The 20,629-nt window shown below is 40.9% G+C and overlaps 1 protein-coding gene across 1 annotated transcript in view; it reads right to left on the bottom strand.

Moving 5' to 3' along the window:
- CNTNAP2 (contactin associated protein 2) overlaps positions 1-20,629 on the bottom strand; it is a 664,834-nt gene that overhangs the window by 299,982 nt on the left and 344,223 nt on the right. Inside the window, exon 11 of the mRNA XM_054385136.1 lies at positions 9,252-9,358. Within this exon, the coding sequence (XP_054241111.1) occupies positions 9,252-9,358 (107 nt within the window). The remainder of the gene's footprint in view (positions 1-9,251; positions 9,359-20,629) is intronic.

Here is a 20,629-nt window from a genome sequence, read left to right as displayed (position 1 = left end):
GCCCATTAGACAGACTTAACACAGCCTTACCCAAACAGTGAGTTTTCCAGAGGAGCCAAGCAATCATTTCCACCACCAGAGAACAACTAAATTATTCTGAAAACAAATGCTCATATCAGCATTTACATTGTCTCAATCAAAATGTCCTCTATCAACATGACACCAATTTAGAGCCGATGCATCATTTATGTCATTTCCATTAATCACTAGCAACTCACAATGCCAACACAAATCCACTTTTTTTTTTTTTTTTTAAACTGCCATCACAATATCAGCAGAAACATCTGCTCCATGTCCCTTTTTTTCATGTCTTCTCTCCAACACTTTCAACCAGGAATGACTGTGTCCTGGCAACTTACTGGAAAAAAATTTCATGTCTTTTTCACATAATGGATGAGCTGTGAAATTAGCAATGTGTTAGATGGGTACCTTGGAGGTTGCCCTAGTTGGCACATGCTCTCTTTAGTTGAATTCTGCTTCAGTAGCAGCATCACAGAGTATTCATTTTGACTGAGGGGATGAGAACATGGCAAAATTTTTTCAGCAAAAAAGCCCATCTGCACAGCCACAGAACAGCTCAGAGATGCAATGCCAGGGGAGAAGCCCAGCTAGTACCCTGCCAGACTGCTCCTTGGTCCATCGCAGGAGCCATCAGCCCATCTGCACAGCCCAGAAAGGTACTCAGATCAAGGACTCCCAAGCCACAAACAATCTGTCTGGGTCTATCCCAAACTAACCTCAGCTCCAGTATCTGGGCGTGGAACCCATCATCATGAGTCACTGGGAGCAGCTCTCCCTTATGCCTTTCAGACTAAAGGGGCTGATGACTAGGGGTGGAGCACATTATGGGAGGGAAAGGAAACAACTCAATCATGCAAGATGTGGGACATTTAGGGGCAAAACAAAAGGTAGGAAAAGGGAGAAGTTTAGATGATTTTGAGGAGGAAAAGGTACTGAAAAGAGGGATTTAAATGTAAATAGAATTCTTAATGTTGGAAAAGACCTTTAAGATCATTGATCTCAACTATCATCTAGCTCTATCAAGTCTGGTGTTAAACCATGTCCCTCAGCACCACATCTCTGCATCTTCTAAACAGCTCCAGGGATAAGAATTCAACCATCTCCCTGACAAGTCTATTCCAGTCTTTGAGAACCCTTTCAGTGAGGAAGTTTCTTATAATATCCAACCTAAACTCACCCTGGTGCAACCTGAGACGATTTCCTCTCATCCTATCACTCATTACTAGGGAGAAGAGACCAAGGCCCACCTCACTCCAACCTCTTTCAAGGGAGTTGTAGAGAGCAATGAGGGCTTCCCTTAGCCTCCTCTTCTCCTGACTAAACAATCCCAGTTCCCTCAGATGATCCTCACCAGGCCTGTTCTCCACATCCTCCACCAGCTTTGTTGCCCTTCTCCAGACCTGTTACAATACCTCAGTGTCCTTCTTGTACTGAGGGCACAAAACTGAACCCAGTCCTCAAGATTTGGCCGCACCAGTGCCGAGTACAGGGTGACAAACACTTTCCTGATCTGGTCAGTGTCTTATCTGGTTGTGCCCTGAATCTCAGCAGCACAACCTGTTCTGCATGCTTATTAAATTCCTTTCTCACTCTTTCCTGGGCAAGTGGCTCTGGATGCTGTGTGCCCATGTGCATGGGATTGTGAGTGCCAGCAGCTGGTGTCTGACCACAGGTTGGAGGGCTTTTTCATCTTTAAAATAAGTCTTATGAGAAATGGCTGAGGGAGATTGTTTAGCCTGGAGAAGACGAGGCTGAAAGGAGACCTCATTGCTCTCTACAACTCCCTGAAAGGAGGTTGGTCTCATCTCCTTAGTAACAAATGACAGGACAAGAGAAAGCGGCCTCAAGTTGTAACAGGGTCAGACATTAGGAAGAACTTTTATACCATAAGGGTTCAAAGACTGGAATAGGCTGCCCTGGGAAGTGATTGAATCCCCATAACTTGAGAAGTTTAAAAGCTGTCTAGATATGGTGCTCAAAGACATGATATAGTAGCAGCCCTGGTAGAATTAGATAATGGTTGAACTTGATGATCTTAAAGTTCTTTCCCAACCATGGTCATTCTGTGCCTGTGGTGCTAGCCACTGCAGCAAGTGTGGGTGTGTGACAGCTAGTGAAGATCAGTCTGGACTAGCCAGTAAGCAGGTGAAGCGGCCTAGGAACAAGCAGAGATGTGGGTTTCCAAGGGTCAACTGGATGTGAGAGCACCTGAATGTCTGTAGCAGTGAGAGCACAGTCCTGGCCAGCTCGAAGTGTGTATGAACACAGCGGTCTGTATCTGGAATGGAACTGCTGCCTTGTTGTATGTTCAGGTAACAGAAACAGGGGAAAATGGGATCCTGGGATTAAAGCCCAGCTACTGGGCAGAACGAGTGCCTGAGTCCTGCTGGTGGTACCATCTACCTTGTACATATGTACACATACTCCTAGTGGTTCTCCGTCCTGCTCTGCCAGAGGGTGGAAGCATTCTGAGGCTGTTGGGCATCTGCAAGTCCACAGAGTGTCTGTGGTTTGTGTGGCTAGCCATGTAAATGTGTACTGGGTATGCATGCTTTATGTACCCATGCTGGCTGGGAGCACAGCTTGAGCTGTAGCAGCATCACCTCCTTTGGCTTGTTCCATCTGGCATGATACAGAATCACAGAATCGTTTCAGTTGGAAAAGACATCCAAGAACACCGAGGCCAACTGTCAACTGAAGATCAACATGGTCATTAAACCATGTCCCAAAGTGCCATGTCCACAAGTTTCTTGAACACTTCTAGGAACAGTGACTCCACCACCTCCCTGGGCAGCCTATTCCAACACCTGACCACTATCAGATACGTTATCTTCCAACAGAAGACAGCACATGGCAGACTGATTTCAAACATCATACTAGGTCTGAGTACAGGACTTATCTCCTGTAGCCATTTCCCCTTTTAGTTATGTTTGACCTGGCTAAGCCTTACAACTTCTGTCCAATAGAGCTTTCTAATCTGCAGAATGTGATTCTTCACCTTAGATGAATAGGTGAAAAAAAAACCCCAAACCAAAATAAAGAGTAGGTGATTAGAGAAGGAATGATTAGAGGAAAGGAACTGTTGAGGTTGATAGGCAACCACAAATAAATCAAGAAACGTGAAAATGTTGAAGACAGAAGGGGAGGCTTGGTTAAGAACTTCAGAAAGGCAGAAAAAATCCTGGTAGCTCAGTTAGCCTGAGCATGAATATGAGAAATGCAGAGATATTTGTAGTGCTCAGAAGTAGCAATGGCAGATACTGGAAAAAAAAAAAATAGCAACAAATGGCATGTTTTGTTTTCTTCTGGTTTTGAGCATCTAGTAGCTCCTTCTGAACCTGAAAGTGTATCAAAAACATTTGATATAAAATAGAGGAACCACAGACACCAGAAAATGTAATCTAAAGTTTTCTAAAGAAGTGATAAGGGAATATGGATGTGATAAATGATTTAATATAAAAGCTACAGGGGGATACATGGGCTTGAAAATTGTCAAGATGAGACACAAAGACAGACTATGGATCCAGAAAAATGAAATGAGTAGTGCTAGATATATGACCAAGTAGCTACAGATATGCAAGTTGTGCAGATAAGACTTAACTGAGAAAATTTAGAACTACAAACCACATCAACACAAGTCTTCTGAGGAGTAGCTTAGAGAACTAGGGCTGTTTAGTCTGGAGAGAAGAAGGCTGAGGGTAGACTTCCTCACTCTTTACAACTTGGACATTCGATTCTTAGACACTTTGGGGTAACTGGCCACCAGTCTTATACCTGAGATATGACACAGAAGTCACTGCAAAGTTTCTGCTTTCTCCAGCAAATTATGTACAGCTGGCAAAATCCTTATGTCCTACTTCTCAAGTCATACACATGAGGAAAAGCAGAAAGGTCTTGGGAGCCTACTTCTCCTGAAGTAGTAGGAGATGCTCATACTATCTGCAGTATGAGCATCTTACACGCTCATAGAATGGTTTGGAGTGGAAGGGACCCGACAGATAACTTAATTGCAACCTGCTTTATCTCAAAACCCAACACTATCATGAGGCAGCAACCAGAGGTGATTAGCAGTTTTTGAAAGACCATCTTCCTTTCTGGGCAATTTGATAGCTACAGTTTTATCATTTTCTTGAGTGGTTAGCTTTCTCAAAATAAGTTTTTGAATTAGAACCTTAGCATGCTTCCAGTCTGGCAGATTAAAAATGAGGATTTGATTTTACAATGATCAATTCTTCTCATTAAAGTTTTGGAATGATCAGAGCGTTTATATATTTTTGGAAGCTTCCTTTTTATTTTTTTCCCCAAAAAGCTCTTTTGCTTGTAATGGTTCTCATAAGTCTCAGAGCACTTCAGGAGCATTATAATTCTCATTCTATAAATGAAGAAAAAGAACCAAATCAAGAAAAAAGTTACACAAGAAAAAGAACTTGCCTCAGAGTCGCGTTACAGGGAAATGCTAACCAGAAGAACTGAATCTAAGTACATTCATTGTCAGTTGACAGTCCTAGCAGACTGATCATCCTGCCTTCCACAGAGGTGAACAATTCATTACAAAGGCAGAACACATCAAACCTTTCTACACTAGGTAATGCACATAGGAACACTACAAACCCCAACTCATCTCTGGTAAGCCTGAAAGGATGCAATAAAGTCCTCTTGGAGCCTTCACTTCTCCAGGCTGAAAAATCCCAAGCCTTTCAGCTTGTGCTCATGGCAAAGCAGCTCTGGTCTCAGATAATTTCTCTGTCCTCCTCTAGACGCACTCCAACAGGTACACAACTTTGCTGGGCTGAGGCCTCTAGGGCTGGACACAGTACACCAGGAGAGGTCTCACCAGTATGGAACAGAGCAGTAGAATCACCTCCCTTAACCTGCTCGCCACAGTGTTCTTGATGCAGCCCAGGATGTGATGGGCCTTCTGGAGTGCAAAACATCTGAGGAAGTTCTCATTAATTTGACTACTGTGCATCTCTACAGTTGATCTTTGCATTAGCTTCATTCTCTCACATCTCTGAGAAAGCCAGACTTACAGAATTCCAGTGTTTTTCTCTAATGGCTGACAACAGGATTTTAATATCAGCACACTAATGCCTTTTTTTTTTTTTTTTTTTTTAAATGGAAGTGTCTTAACAGAGAAGTAAGCAATATGCTAGATTGCCTTAATGGAAAAGTTTAAGAGAAAGCTAATTAATTTTGAAGTCTTTATCTGCAGAGTCCTTTTTGGGCTATGATTAATTCTGACTGGTTTTCCAGCATACATGAGCTGTTCAAGTTACTTGTTCTTAATTAGCGGTTGTCTTTTAACTGTCCCCTGGAATCAACATTTGGCTGTGCATTATGAAGAACACTAAAGCACAGGTTACATTTGCCTGAAATCACTTTAAGTCCTCCTAAAATTCCCCAAACACAGGCTGAAATTCAAGCATGTTGCTTGGTTAACTTTAAATGTGTTAACTAGGTCATTCAATTAAGGACTGAAATGCTCCCAAGTAGACCCTAATGACATACTGTTATTGGACTAGATCCCAAATATATAACCCCACCCAGCAGAAATTTAGCTTGAACAATCATGATACCCAATTTTTACTTAAAACTACACATAAACAGACCAACTCTACACACAGCTAAAGCCAAATCTCAGCCCTTGCACTCTTTTCGTGCTCATGAACATGAGTCAGCACGTGCTGGTGGTGTTTATTTTGGAGCTGCAGTCCATTCTGTCCTGAACATGGACTCTTTCCATTTACTTTCAGTATAAATTAAAGTTGCTTCCAATTTATTACACACCCTGCAGTTCATAAACACCTGGTGCAGAGTAGTTCTGAGCTGAAATCACCAATTAATAGCAAAAGTTTATAGCAGAGAAGCTAAGAACAAGCTGGTGGGGGGGTTTATTTTTTTACTAATACATAGCAGAGTGTGAAACCTAAAAACATGCAAAATCTCCAACCTCAAAAAAAAAATAAAAATTAAGTGGTCCAAGCTTGGCAGGAACAGGTCCAAAAATGCAGCAATCTGGTGCTTATACATTGCACATGAAAAATTACAGTATCTCAGACTACACCAAACAACTTCATCCTCATGTTAAAATTGTATTTTACTGGAAAAGAGGTAATTTAATAATCACCTTCCATCTTAGAAAAAGAAATGCATTATGTTAAAACCTTTCAGAACACACAATAAATAATAGAAGATGAAGCCGCAAAGACAATTATAAATTAGGATGACATTTCCTTTGAAAAGCATTATTGGAAAAGAGATTAGCTTCTTTGGGAAGCCAGCATATTGATTATACAATCCTTTTAATAAACTCTGGTAAATAAAAGTAGTGTCTTTACAAACAGGCTTTGAGAATCAATATCCTCAACATCAAAGAGGCAAACATGCCAGAACTGAGGTTTTGCAGAGCACCTAGTAAATCTGAACATTTGGCTAGTGTAGATACAGAGTGTAGGGAAAGAGTAAGAGAATACATTGATACTGGCTGAGAACACTTAGTTGTTCGAAGTGCTTTCTCAGAGCATGCTAAGAGCAGGAGAGACAAAAGCCTCTTTCTAAAGATTTCAGAAATTCTAGCTCATTTTTCCCCCCTATTACTCCAAGTTCAGCACTCCTCTGACACACCCACACTGCTGTACTTCAACTCGCTATTATTCACCTCCCAGAATCTACTTTACTCAAGTCAGTTCACAAATAAAGTGTCTTAAAGTAGGAATCCTCAAGGAGCAATTTAAAAGTCCACCACCTTCATGAAAGCCACCCAAACATCAGCTCACAAGAGAACGAGGTGGACCATCCTCCCTCTTCTTACACCATCTACTACCAAACATTCTGTAATAACAATTCTAAAAGAGCTGATCATTCTTTTCTCATTCTTTCCCCCTGCTCCCAGTGTAAAGTTCATACATCTCTCCCCCCACCTCCAGCCTCCTCAAGCCCAGCAGCTCTCAAAATCACACTTACTCTTTCTGCAGACGTGTTTTCTTCAGAATAACTTCACCTCCCTGCAGAGCCCCTTATCCTCATTAGCACATCCCACAGCACCTGTCCTCCATCACCCTAAATGAGGCAAATCACCTCAGCTGTAGCAAATCACCGCCAACACATAAAGGGGGGAGGGGGAGAGGGGGCAGGGAATGGGAGCAACTCAGTCCTGCCCCACTAAAAGTTCCTTTCTTTTCAAAACTCATCAGGTTGGGTTTCAAGTATTATTTCTCATTTATCATTTCATATAATTCAAGCAATACATCTTCCAGTGGAGTGTATGTGGGGAGTGAGCAAGCAGCTGTGTGGTGCTTGGCTGCTGGCTGGGATTAAACCATGACAAAAGTAATCCCATTGTACTGGGAAAGAAAACTTGCACTGAGTGATTTTTAAAAACTAAGGAAGTGTGGAAATGTTGAAAGCAGTCAATAGTAAGAACAATAGCAGTTATGAGCAGAGATGCAGATGTCAGAGTCACAGACATATCTCGTGAGAAGGAATTTTCTAAGGTGTCATCTGTGACTGGCATTCTCTGACAGAGGCTTTGCCCTACGGATTGCACATGGTATGCACATTTCTACGGCTGACTCGGTCTTAATGTCCAAGTAACAAGAACAGAGAATTAAAGACAGAAGCCACACATTTGAATTTACTGAATCAAAATAGATTTGGGTTGTACTTTTAATAAAGATCTGCTTTCCCAGATCCCTGATCTTTACTAAGATCAGCTCCCCAGGATGAGGAAGTTGGGGCTCCAGGGAGATGTTAGAGCTACATTTCAATATCTGAAGAGGACCTACAGGAAGGCTTGGGAGGGACTGTTTCCAAGGGCCTGTAGTGATAGGATGAGCAGCAATGGCTTTAGACTGGAGCAGGATAGATTTAGATTGGACTTCAGGAGGAAGTTCTTTACAATGAGGGTGGTGAAATACTGGAATGGGTATTGGGATGTGGTTGAGGCCCTGAGCTTCAGACTTGATATGGCCCTGAACAACCTGACCTAGTTGGAGGTGTCTCTGCTCACTTCAGGGAGGCTGGGCAAGATGACCTTTGGAGGTCCCCTTCCAACCTCATGCATTCCATGACTCTACGATTCCCTTATAAAGCTTACAGGGCTCAGTGCTGACAGAACTGGTTGTTATTAACCTGGCTGTAATGAAATGCCACAGAAGTTGAGAGCTTACCTCTTGCCACATAACCTGAGCAGAGCTAAAGGCCAGGCTTTGCGGCTTGAGGGAGCTGGGATCGTTTAGCCTGGAGAAAAGGAGGCTGAAAGGAGACCTTCTCACTCTCTACAACTCCCTGAAAAGTTGGAGCAATGTGTGGTCTTTTCTACCTAGGAACAAGTGATAGGATGAGAAGAAATGGCTTCAAGTTGCACCATGAGAAGTCTAGATTGGATATTAGAAGAAACTTCTTGACTCAAAGGGCTCTCAAAGACTGGAACAGGCTGCCCAGGGAGGTTGCTGAATCCCTGCTCCTGGAGGTGTAAAGTAATCTAAATCTGTATCTCTGTAAACCCTGGCTTCAACTTTAACTTTTCACCTGCTTAGAAGGATTTTTGTCTTTCCTCAGTGTGAGGAGGTTGTTTACTAAACACCAAAGGAAGAAACATAAGAACTGGCTATGCTCTCTGCATCTTCTAAATACTTTAGAATATACTTTGCAGATGAAAATCTCCTTTCAATGTCCAAGAGAAGGAACACAAGACATCCTGCTGTCTCATCATGCATTTTTCAGGATCTATCAAAAGAGCAGCCATCCTTTCCCCTCTTTTTTCTGTGCTTTAATAGTTTAGGGAATGTGGACCTCATAGGAAATAATCTTATTTGAGAAACTCAGAACAACAGAGTAAATAATTTGATTTCAGAATGGCAAATAATCAGTATGAACACACCTCAAGATTAGCAACTGAACCAGTGTCTCTCTAGCAGCAGTAAGGATCTCTCCACAACAGCTCAGGGCAGGTTTGCTGTGTCCCCTCTCAGCAGTTTTGAGAAGGTGTTTGCTCAGCACACCCAGCTCAGACCACTGCACTCCTTTGCTCCCTTGCGTGGTGTTGTGTATATACATTCCTATGTAGGTAAGCTGAAGTATGATTTAGCCAACATCTCCTTTCAGAAATGGATTTAGGATCTTTAACAACCAGAGAGGAAGACTTTGACTTTTTAAATCTCAACCAAAAGACATGAGACATGAGTGCTTTCCTTGCTCCACTGCAACCCCGAAACTGCAGGAGGACTTACAGTTATGGCAAGTGGCACCACTGTATCCAGTTCCATCACAAGTACACTTGAAGCTGTCCCACGTCTGGGTGCATTTGCCACCATGTTCACAGTGATTGGGCACACACCTGCCAGGGCAAGAAGCAAAGACAGAAAGAAAAACCTAAATGAGCATCCAGATTTACACACAGCTAAATTGTGAGCTGCCCAAGCAGTGTATTGGACCTTTGCCTGGTAATTAATCTTCATTATTTTAGACAGATTAACAGCATTTATAACTGCATAAAAGATGATTCATCAAGACTCTGCTGCAGCCCTTCCACAAACAGCCAAAAATCACAGTGAAGGTAGAGTACCTTCATCCATCATAAATTAGGGTTCTAAGCCCTGTCTGACTGGTACTTTGCTGTCAAAACACAAAGAACATCACAAGTCACACCTCCTCCTGCTGTGCAGGACCACTCCCATTCCACACCTGGCTGAAAGTTGAAGAAGGAATGCCAGTGAGATGCTAATTATCTTTCTGTAGCCAGCAATGGGCTAAAATGGAGGTAGGCTTTCTGCTGACTGGGATGGAAATTACTAATGCTGCATTATTAAAACAAACAACAGGCTTCACAGGATCACAGGATGTTAGTGGTTGGAAGGGACCTCTGGAGATCATAGAGCCCAACCCCCCTGCCAGAGCAAGACCATATAATCTAGCAGGTTGCACAGGACTGCATTCAGACAGGTCTTGAAAGTCTCCAGAGAAGGAGACTCCACAACCCCTCTGAGGAGCCTCTTCCAGTGCTCTGTGACCCTTACAGTAAAGAAGTTCTTCCTCATATTGAGGTGGAACTTCCTGTGCTGTAGTTTACTTCCATTGTACTATCACAGGACACAAATGAGAAGAGGCTGTCCCTTCCTTCTTGACACCCAGCCCTCATATATTTATAAACATTTATTAAATCCCCTCTTAGTCTTCTCAGGCTTCACTACAAAAGCTGTAGAAGTTTGGTTTGTCAAGTGTTGCTCACCTTTCTCCCAGCCACCTGCTTTTCTTTTCCAGCTACACCGCTGCTGGAAAGTGAAAGGAATGCAACAGAAAAAATGGAGCAGCAAAAAATCAAAAATTATAGCAGAACGTGTGTTTGTCGTTTGAAACATTATCTGTGATTTCAAAAGATTTGTGTTTGGCCAGTTTCTTGAAGACAGTTAAAAATGGGAACTACCATGTGCTTTCACCTTTGAAATTATTACATTCCTTGTCATTGATGGGGCTTTGAAATATAATTGCAAAAAAAATTTTTTTTTTCTCTTATCTTTATTAAATTTGTTAGTCAGACTTGGTGCAGGCTCTGCGTTCCTGATGAAGAATTAAAGCAGCTTTTCTTTCATGGTGAGTTGACCAAATCTGATTAGTGAACTACACATTTTTATTATGACATTAACAATGAAAATTAGGAGACCCTCTATTAGAGAAATGATTTTCATAAACGCATTACAAATAAGTACCCTTATCTCAAAGATAAATCTGGAGGTCATCATATTGGTGTGATAGTTAACAATACTCTTTTAAATAACACCCAAGGACAGATTTCCTTTCCCATGGAGCAATTTATTGAAACTGAAAGTACCTGGGTGAACCCCTTAAGAGCTTACTGTCTCCTATCTCCTCAAGTTCCACTTAACAGCACTGCTGTACATGACTCAACTAACCAAGGATAACCTCTACCATGATATCGAATCATAGACTGGTTTGGGTTGGAGGGGAGCTTTAAAGGTCATCTAGCCCTAACTCCCTGCAGTGAGCAGGGACGACCCCAATTACATCAGGTTGGTCAGCGCCTGAAACAAACTAACTTGGAATGTTTTCAGGGATGGGGCATCTACCACCTCTCTGGGCAACCTTAATATTCATTAAAGACTTGAACATTGTGCACTCCTGTTTCTAAAAGCCTTTTGATTTATGCATGTGCCTCAGAATATAGCACAATATAGATGTCTTACATCCTGTATCAGCCTCCAGTATTCAATGTCATCCATTCTTTCTTGGTTAAAAAGATCAAAAAAATACTGGCTTGTTTAAAAATAGTGCTTAAAGAAATGCACTCCTAAGACAAGAAATGAAGCATTTACAAATATTGTTTTCACAGGAATATACAGTGAATATTCCTGAGGCAATTTTCACAGTTCAATAAATTATGTTTTCAATGTGGTTTAAGCGAATTCATTTTGTTTTTTAAGTGTGGCAGGCTGAAAGAACAGATAGAGTTGATTACTGCTATTCAGCTAATAGGTGATGACTTTATGCTGTGTTCTCAACACCACAGAATAAAACCAAGAGCATATAATAGCATATTTCTAAGCATTCAAATGATTAACAATTTAGATGAATCCATAGCTGGTGGGTATAAGAGTAGCAAAAGCAGAAAGCAGTGACATTTCAAAACCAATCTCATGAAAGTAACTTTTATTCAAGGATATAAACATCTACAGAAGTCCCTAAATCTGAAGATGGTTTTGTATTTTTGCCAGCCTTTCAAAATAACTGGGTTTGAGCTATTTGCTTCTTCATTTCCATTCAAACATAGATTACTTTAGAAGCATTTATCCAGGGACCAAAAAAATAAAAAAGCACAAAACATTTTTCCATGTGAATTCCAGCAGTTATTTATATGAAGTCTCACACATAATGCTGGCAACTAGTTACAGGCTTTAGTACAGCATAACTTACATTTATTGTAGCATAACTAATAGACATACTGCATTATTGACTATATAACTGAGGCAAACAACTTAATCTAGGGAAATACGCACAAAAAAAAAAAAGGAGATATTTATCTGTATCATTTACTGGAGCATATTAAGTCATAAACTCAGAGACACTCAGCAAACTCCCTGATGTTAATTTCATACTTACAGTGCAATGGTTGACTAGCCTGGTCTGTGTTTGCACAATGTCGTTTTTGCTCATCTGCTTTTCCCTGTTCTAAATATGATGTAGATCGAAAGGGGGGAATAGACATATTTTAAATACTAGTACTAAATGGAGTTTAAATGAGACTATAGGACTTAAGTCCCTCCTCCATCCCACATTTTTCTGTTGATCAGAAAGCAAATCCATTAGATAATTTCTGTAACATAATCTGCTGCTCATCTGTCTCACTGTTCAAACCTTACCCACTCTAAAAGAGTTTACAGGAATATTTAGGCAACTAGAATGTAGAAATTACAAAAAAAGAAAACAAACAAACCTTTAAAATTTAGTAGAGGTATCAAAGGGAATATAACTTCTAACCGTAAAATCCATTGAAACACTTCTCTTGCCATAAAGTGTTAATAAGACGTAAATATTGGTGAGATAGATGCTACCTTGCCTGTGTGTTTCTGTACAAACCTTGCTATGAAATGTACATTTTTAAATCATTTCATAGAATGGTTTGGGTTGGAAGGGACCTTAAAGATCATTCAGTTCCAAGCCCCCTACCATGGGAATGACACCTCCCACTAGACCAGGTTGCTCAAGGTCCTGTCCAACCTGGCCTTGAACATCCATGGTGGGGGTATCCACAACCTCCCTGTGCAACCCATCCTGATATCTCTTCACTCTCACTGTAAAGAATTTCTTCCTAATACCCACTCTAAATCTACCCTCTCCCAGCTTAAAACCATTGCCCCTCTCCTATCACTACAAGACCCTCCAGCTTTCTTGTAGCTCCCTTCAGGTACTGGAAGGTCACTATAAGGTCTCCCCAGAGACCTATTTAATTTAATTCACATAGAATCATATCTACTCTGTGCTTATCTTTTCATATATACATAAAATGTAGACACTCAAACTTGGTGCTGATTTTCCACTGCTCAAAAAATTGTTGGAAACAGGACAGTTACCAACTGTGAGAAATGTCCACAGGGAACGGGGGGAAAAAAGCAATGAGGTTCATTCATGGAAAAAGGTATTTCAAGAACAACTCACAATAACATACACCAAGAATGACTTAAATATGTTTGGTTCTGCCTGAAGGCAGGAGAATGGCCTCAGAGACCTCTCCAGATTCCTTTCTAATCCATGTATTTTCAAGTCCCCGAAGGAAGAGAAAGCATTTATTTCAGTCTCTTAATTTCTCCTGATGTGACTGTGTTTTCATAGTGTTGTGTCTGTGCTATTTAACCTCTTCTAGTTAACTGATTTGGGTCACTACCCCAGCCTTTTTAGAAGACTATGAGCCCCAGGGCAGGGATATATAATACACTATCTTCCCCAGACAACTTGTGGCCAAGATGTATAATTTACTTCAATTCTCAGGTTTAGCGTTCATTTGAGCAAGAAGATGAAAAGTTACTTTGTCCTAGAAGCCAACTATCCAGGTGGCCACATACACTGTTAGATAAAGTTCCTGAAGACTGTAAAACTATCCCAAATCTCACTGTTCTCTGTTGTATAACACAAACCTTTCCCTTTTCCCTCTCCTGCCTTCCCTTCACACTTCCCATCCTCGAGCTTAAGTTTAAAATACAGCTTGTGTGTAGATATAATCCCAACATAAACTAGCTGATCCTCCATATCAATTAGAAACAAGCATGCCAAGAAACACCACTAAAACATACCATTCACTTGTGCAATTACTCCTTCACTAAGAAGCCAAAAAGAAAAAATGAAACTACATGCAAGAGATACTTGACACATACTGTCCAGCGCTGTTCTGAAAAGAACTCACAAACTACACTGATAAGGACAGCATGAGAATTTCTGTAGGGCAGAACAAAATATTAAAGACTTTTTGCAATGGAAAAGAAGCTAAGTTGAATTATTCTGAACGTGAAATTCAATCTTTTCTTTCTCATCATCAAATCCCTGTCAAATCTTGCTCCCACTCACACCTCACCTCTCATTTGTCTCCCAAATCATTTCTGTTCTGCTTTTTTTGTCCATTTCTCTGCCTCAGAACTAACCATCATCAGCTGGTTTTGAATGGCTTTGCAGTATTTTTTCCATTGCCTGTCTTTTTTATCATCTCCAAACATCTCCTTAAAAATCCATACCCTTTATCACCATTTTTTGAAAAGAATCTTCAAAATCCAGACTTTTTCTTTTTTAGGTATGATGTTCCATCATATTCTACCTCCATACATGTCCTCACAAAGACTATTAAGACATGTTTCAAATTCAATCCTTTTTTAATGCACAGTTACCTGACTGCTCAAGAAGAATATGACAGGTGAAGTCTATAAAATAACATACAAGGAAAATAATTTGAAAGAACAATAAATGATGCTCTGAGATGGGAGTCTGAACCACTGGGTAGATGTAGCTTACTTAAAAGAGATACTGTGAAACCAGTAATAAAATCACAGAAATATTCTAAATGTATGGATCTGTTTGCAGTGGTTTTGCTCTTTCCATAGCAGAGGTACTGAACAAGATAATTCAGTTAAGGCATATTGCTACTTACTCTGCTAAGGCAGAGTCATGGAACAGTTTGGGTTGGAAAGGACCTTTAAAGATTATCTAATTCCAAACCCCCTGCCATGGGGAGGGACACCTTCCACTAGACCAGGTTGGTCAGGGCCCTGTCCAGCCTGGCCTTGCACACTTCCAGGGCATCCACAACTCCCCTGGACAACCTGCTCCAGTGTCTCACCACCCTCACTGTCAAAGCACTTACTGATAGTTTTTTTTCTACTTCACCAATACTACTGAACCAACGTGAGATGAGTATCACCCATTCCACAGGGAGTCCCTGATATTCAGTGTCCTAAATAAAAGTAAAACCAGATGATCTGACCTGTAAGATTCCTATTTATCACCAAGTGAAAAGTGTTTAAAGTGACTTTTGAAACTTTCAGCAACAGCATTTGGATCTCACACACAAGGCAACGCAAAGGGTACATGGGAGGGACTGTAAAATTAATTCCGATTCACAATAATTCCCAAACTATTTTAATTTGCTGCTGACTTCTAACCTAATTGTGCACAAAAGCATATAAGGAACAATGGCAGAACTAAACAATCCCTCCTGACCCAAGAAGGACCTCACCTTTCTTTGTCACTTACTGTAAGACAAGACCTCTGTGTTTCTTTGGTGGATGCTATCAAACTTTTTCTGTCAGGAGACCAAAACAAAATGCTTGGAACTTTTAAAGGCTGTGATTTACAAAGAGCAAATCAATATTAAAATATGCAGTGACCTTTGGTTAAGCAAAGTTCCTTCAGGGCATATTCCCAGCAAAGGCTGCCAAACAGTTTTTCAGTGCTATCTTCAGACCAATAAGGAGCTATTCTAAGCTGTTTTCATAAGAACCAGTAATAAAGGACTCACGAATAAAGAAAACTCAGTGGACTCAATTATCTTAGAGGTCTTTTCCAACTGAAATAATTCTATGATTCTAAAAAGACCACAGTTAACTCATTTGGATGAAGTGATCCTGATGGATTTACAGAGTTTTATTTTGTACATGGCAATGCAGAGACATAACTATTCCTTTCTCTTCTACCTAGCACTTGTAATTCTCAGAGCACTCCACAAATTAGTTCCTTAGAATGAAATTACGCTGGTTCTACTACAGCAATTGTAGGAGCCTGATAACCCATTTCCCTGCACTTCTTGCAGAAAACCTTGTGAACATGTTGTTCAGGTTATGACCTAGAACCTATAGCAACTGATGGCTGAATATCAGGCAGGGAATATGGATCTGCTTGAGGGTAGGAAGGCTCTGCAGAAGGACCGTGACGGGCTGGATTGATGGGTCCAGGTCAACTGTTTGAAATTCAACAAGGCCAAGCGCTGGGTTCTGCTCTTGGGTCACAACAACCCCATGAACACTCCATGCTTGGGGCAGAGTGGCTGGAAAATGCCCAACAGAAAAGAACCTGGGAATGTTGATCAACAGATGTCTGAACATGTTTAGAACTTATAATTATTTTCCTTTTTACACCCAATGGTGATTTATTTACATTCTACTACTTTCTGTTCGAGATTTGTGGAAAATTTTCTAGGCATAGCCTGAAACTACCACACCACCATGGCCATTAAACCATGTCCCAGATTGCCATGTCCACACATTTCTTGAACACCTCCATGGATGGTGACTCCACCACCTCCCTGGGCAGCCTGTTTTAATGCCTGACCACTCTTTCAGGAAAGAAACTTTTCCTGATATCCAATCTTTAAAGCTTTTCAAGTGTTGCCCTGAGCTAATTTTGTATTCATGTGACCACCTTCCTTTTGCTGTTTCAAATAGGTAAAGGAGAACATAATGGCTGGGCTTGAGAACAAACCATAAAATTGATTCTTTGGTGTCTTGTTAATTATTTATTCCTGCTACATTTTACAGCTTGAATTAAACACATCTCTTGAGATTTTATTGACATCAGCTTCACTTTATAATCTGTTACAGACACTCAGAGACTAAGCTTCTCTGGTGAGCAGCCTATAGAAGCCAGAAAACTACTATATTCCATTCTACTGAACAGGAGTGGTCATGCATTGAATCACCAGGAAAATGCTGAATTTCATAGAGCCTTATTTGAAATGGGTTCACTCCTAAATTTATCTTCTGGGGAATAAACCCCTGGTAATTAGAAATCTTTATGCTTCTTCCCATAATGTAAAGAATTACTCAGTAATAAAGATGGTTAGAAAACTGATGGATGACTTTGTACTAAAAGTCCCTTGCTGTTTCAGTCAACACTGGGCACCGCTCCTTGGTGCACACAATAATGGGTCTTACCTTTTTCCTTACTTGTTTTGCTCCCTAGTGTCTTCATCAGGGACAACAACAACTCATGGTATCTTCAAATAGGTGACATAAATCCTGATGCATCATGTGCAAAATACATCTTGCATTGCAAACTTCACAGAAACAGATTCTCCTTAGGTTGGAAAAGCTCTTTAAGATCAATGAGTCCAACCATTATCTAATTCTTCCAAGGCTGGGGCTGAACAATGTCTCTGCCTCCTCAAAACACCTCCAGGGATGGGGATTCAACCACCTCCCTGGGGAGCCTGTTCCAGTCTTTGAGGACTCTTTCAGTCAAGAGATTTCTTCTCATAACCAAGCTAAACTTCCCCTGGTGCAACTTGGGGTCATTTCCTCTCCTCCTATCACTTGTTACCATGGAGAAGAGACCAACACCCTTCCTCCTTTTGGGGAAGTTGTAGAGAGTGAGAAGGTCCCCCTTCAGCCACCTTTACTCCAAGCTAAACACCACCAGATCCCTCAGCTACTCCTCAAATCGTCTGTTCCCCAGACCCTTCACCAGCTTTGCTTCCATTCTCTGAAAGCCAGGTGGCTTCCATTGAAGCCAGAAGCAGTAAGTAGTGGTACAAGTACACACAGTGATGTGCCTGTGTATTCATTCACACAGCTACGTTCCATATCCACAAACACAGAGAGATGCCTTTTCCCAGACTGATGACAACCCTCAAGCTTCTGAAGGTGGGCAGTGCTTTTACAAACACATTTCTTATTGAGAGCAGAACTGTTCTTAGGGAAAGGTAACAATAAGGACACAACTAGTTTAATAACATGGACTTGACTGTAAACACTGTAATGACATGATCCTGCTATGCTTAATTTTAATTACAAATAGCTCACTGCTGGGAATCTATTATTCTACTTAAATAGTCTTGTGATTGCCCTATAGAAAAATTGCTAAGACTATAATTTAGAGGCATTTGGAGTCTGAGGATTCTATTTTTCTGCTTTTCAAGCACTGCAATTTGGGCACCATAGTTCAGGCTCTGTCAGTACTACAGTTTATTAGAAGCGTTGATTTCTCAAGGGTTTATATTTCAGTTACAAAAATTTGCTCCAGAAATTCAGCACACAAAGCAGAAGCCAGGAAGACAATAAATAGCAGCGTACTGCCAGCCCTGGTCCTGACACAGCTCATGCACTTGGCTGAACACTTTATGTTCCAGGAGAGCAAGGACAGCTGGTAGTTAGTTTTAGAGGTGTCATTTGAAACTGAAAAGGAAAAATTTCTATACAATAATTTGCTTTTGCTTTCCAGAGAGTTTGTCATGAAATCACTGACACTTGAATCAGACTTTCGAGAAAAAAGAGCCAGATTTGATTAATATCTCAGCTTGAAAAAATGTTGGAAAACATGCTGAGATTCTTCAAACATGTCATTTGAAATGGAAGTTAAAGCATATTATATGGATGACACTCTACCAAGCCAAGAAATCAAAGAATTATTTTAGTTGGAAAAGACCTTTAAAATCATTGAGTCCAATCATTTTCTAGCTCTACCAAGGGTGGTGTTAAGCTGTGTTTCTCAGCACATTTCTGCCTCTTTTTAACACCACCAGGGACCAGGAGTTCCACCACCTTGCTGGGGAGCCTGTTCCAGTGTTTGAGAACCCTTTCAGTCAAGAAGGTTCGTCTCCTATCCAGCCTAAACTTCCTCTTGTGCAACGTGAGGACATTTCTTCTCATCCTACCACTCATTACTGGGGATAACAAACCAACCTCCTTTCATGGAACTACAGAGAGTGAGAAGATCTCCCCTCAGCCTCCTTTCCTTCACACTAAACATCCCCAGTTCCTTCAGCTGCTCCTAACAAGACCTGTTCTTTAGACCCTTCACCAGGTTCATAGTCCTTCTCTGGACATGCTCCAGCACCTCAATGTCCTTCTTGGAGTGAGGGGCCGAAAAATGAACCCAGGGCTCTAGATGTGGCCTCACCTGCTGGCCACACGAATCCTGATCTAGTTCAGGGTGATGTTAGCCTTCTTGGCCCCCTGGGTACATGCTGGCTCATGTTCAGTTGTCTGTCAATTAAGACCCCCAGGTTTTTCTCTGCTGGGCATTTTCCAGCCACTCTGCCCCAAGACTGGAGCATTCATGAGATCGTTGCGACCACAATGTGGGTCCTGCAGAAAACTTCCATTTTAACCAACATTGAAATATTGCTGAATTTGCCAGGAAAAATATATGTAGTTGATTCATTCCATTCGCATAGCAGAAGAAGCTCCTGCTTTATGTTCAACATTAGTGAGATAAAGCATACCCAATTACAAAGTGTTAATCACTACCTGCACAGGTATTTAAAGAAATGACAGCATTTTTGTGAGTTTTTCGCAAGGCATGCAAGTGCTCAAGTAAAATTATATCACAAACCACCACTATCTACATTTCAATACAATCTGGGCACAAATATAAAGATTAATGGAATATAAGATCAAAGAAGCTAATGGTATGCATTGCTAAGATAATAATCCAAGATTAATGATAAGTAAATAAATGACTCATACACAAGGTGGACCTTTCAGCAATGAAAGCCTTATTAATTCCTTGAGCTTATAGCTTGCTATTTGCCTTTCAGTAGAGGGGTCTCATTCTTCTGTGCACTATTAAACATTCATCAAACAGAAAGAACAACTGTTTCAGCTTATTATCATTAAGCATATAGGCTGCCCAGTTCATTAATGGCTTTACTTAAACCACTTTTTTTTTTCCCCCTCCTAAAACTTTGCTCTGTGTAGTTAGTGCTCACACCTTAAATTTAGCTTGGTGAAAATACGTTGTCAGTCCCTGAAGCTTCATTTCCCTGTTATACAGGAGACTAGAAATCTCTGCAACTCCCTGAAAGGAGGGTGGAGTGAGGTGGGGTGTCTTCTCCCTAGTACGAAATGATAGAATTATAGAAAAAGGTCTCAAGTTGCCCCAGGGGAGATTCAGGTTGGATGTTAGAAGAAACTCCTTCATTCAAAGGGTTCTAAAACACTGGAACAGACTCCCCAGGGAGGTGGTTGAATCCCCATTCCTGGAGGTGTTTCTAAGAGGTAGAAATGTGGTGCTGAGGGACACAGTTTAGCACCAAACTCGGTGGATCTAGACAATGGTTGGACCCACTTATCTTAAAGGTCTTTTACAACCAAAATTACTCTGTGATTCTATGAAATTGTGATGGTTTGAAACTGTCTTTTTAATTTTTCCTTGCAAAGTTCAGAACAGAGAAAGTGAAAGAATGTAAATAAGTCACTATTGGGTGTAAGAAAGCAAAATAACGATTGTTCTAAACACTTCCATTGGATAGATAGAAATGTTTAAGAACTATTACCCAAAACAAAGTAGGCACTCTGCACATTCTGCGTTCGGCAGTGGGGGCAGTTGCTGGGCTGTCTGGCTGCTGTTTCTTCTTCTCTTCTGGCTGAAGATAACACGACTGACCTTGGCAGCTAAGTTAACAACTTTCTGCTTAACTAACTCTGCTTCTCTGTCCAGGGGGGTCTGGGGGGGAAGCTCCTGGGAGAGAGAGAGGCCCCTTTGGGAGGGTCCCCTTGGGGGGAAGCAAAGGGAGATCGATTGTGCTTTTTCTGTTGATTGTATATATTTGTGAATGTTGTGAATTTTGTATATTTGTACATATTCATTGCATTTCATTGTAGATTTTAGACTCTGC

The sequence above is a fragment of the Indicator indicator genome, chromosome 11 (assembly GCF_027791375.1).
Source record: "Indicator indicator isolate 239-I01 chromosome 11, UM_Iind_1.1, whole genome shotgun sequence".
Taxonomy (NCBI): domain Eukaryota; kingdom Metazoa; phylum Chordata; class Aves; order Piciformes; family Indicatoridae; genus Indicator; species Indicator indicator.
Note: the sequence above shows the minus strand (reverse complement) of the source record. Positions and strands in the feature narration are given on the sequence as shown.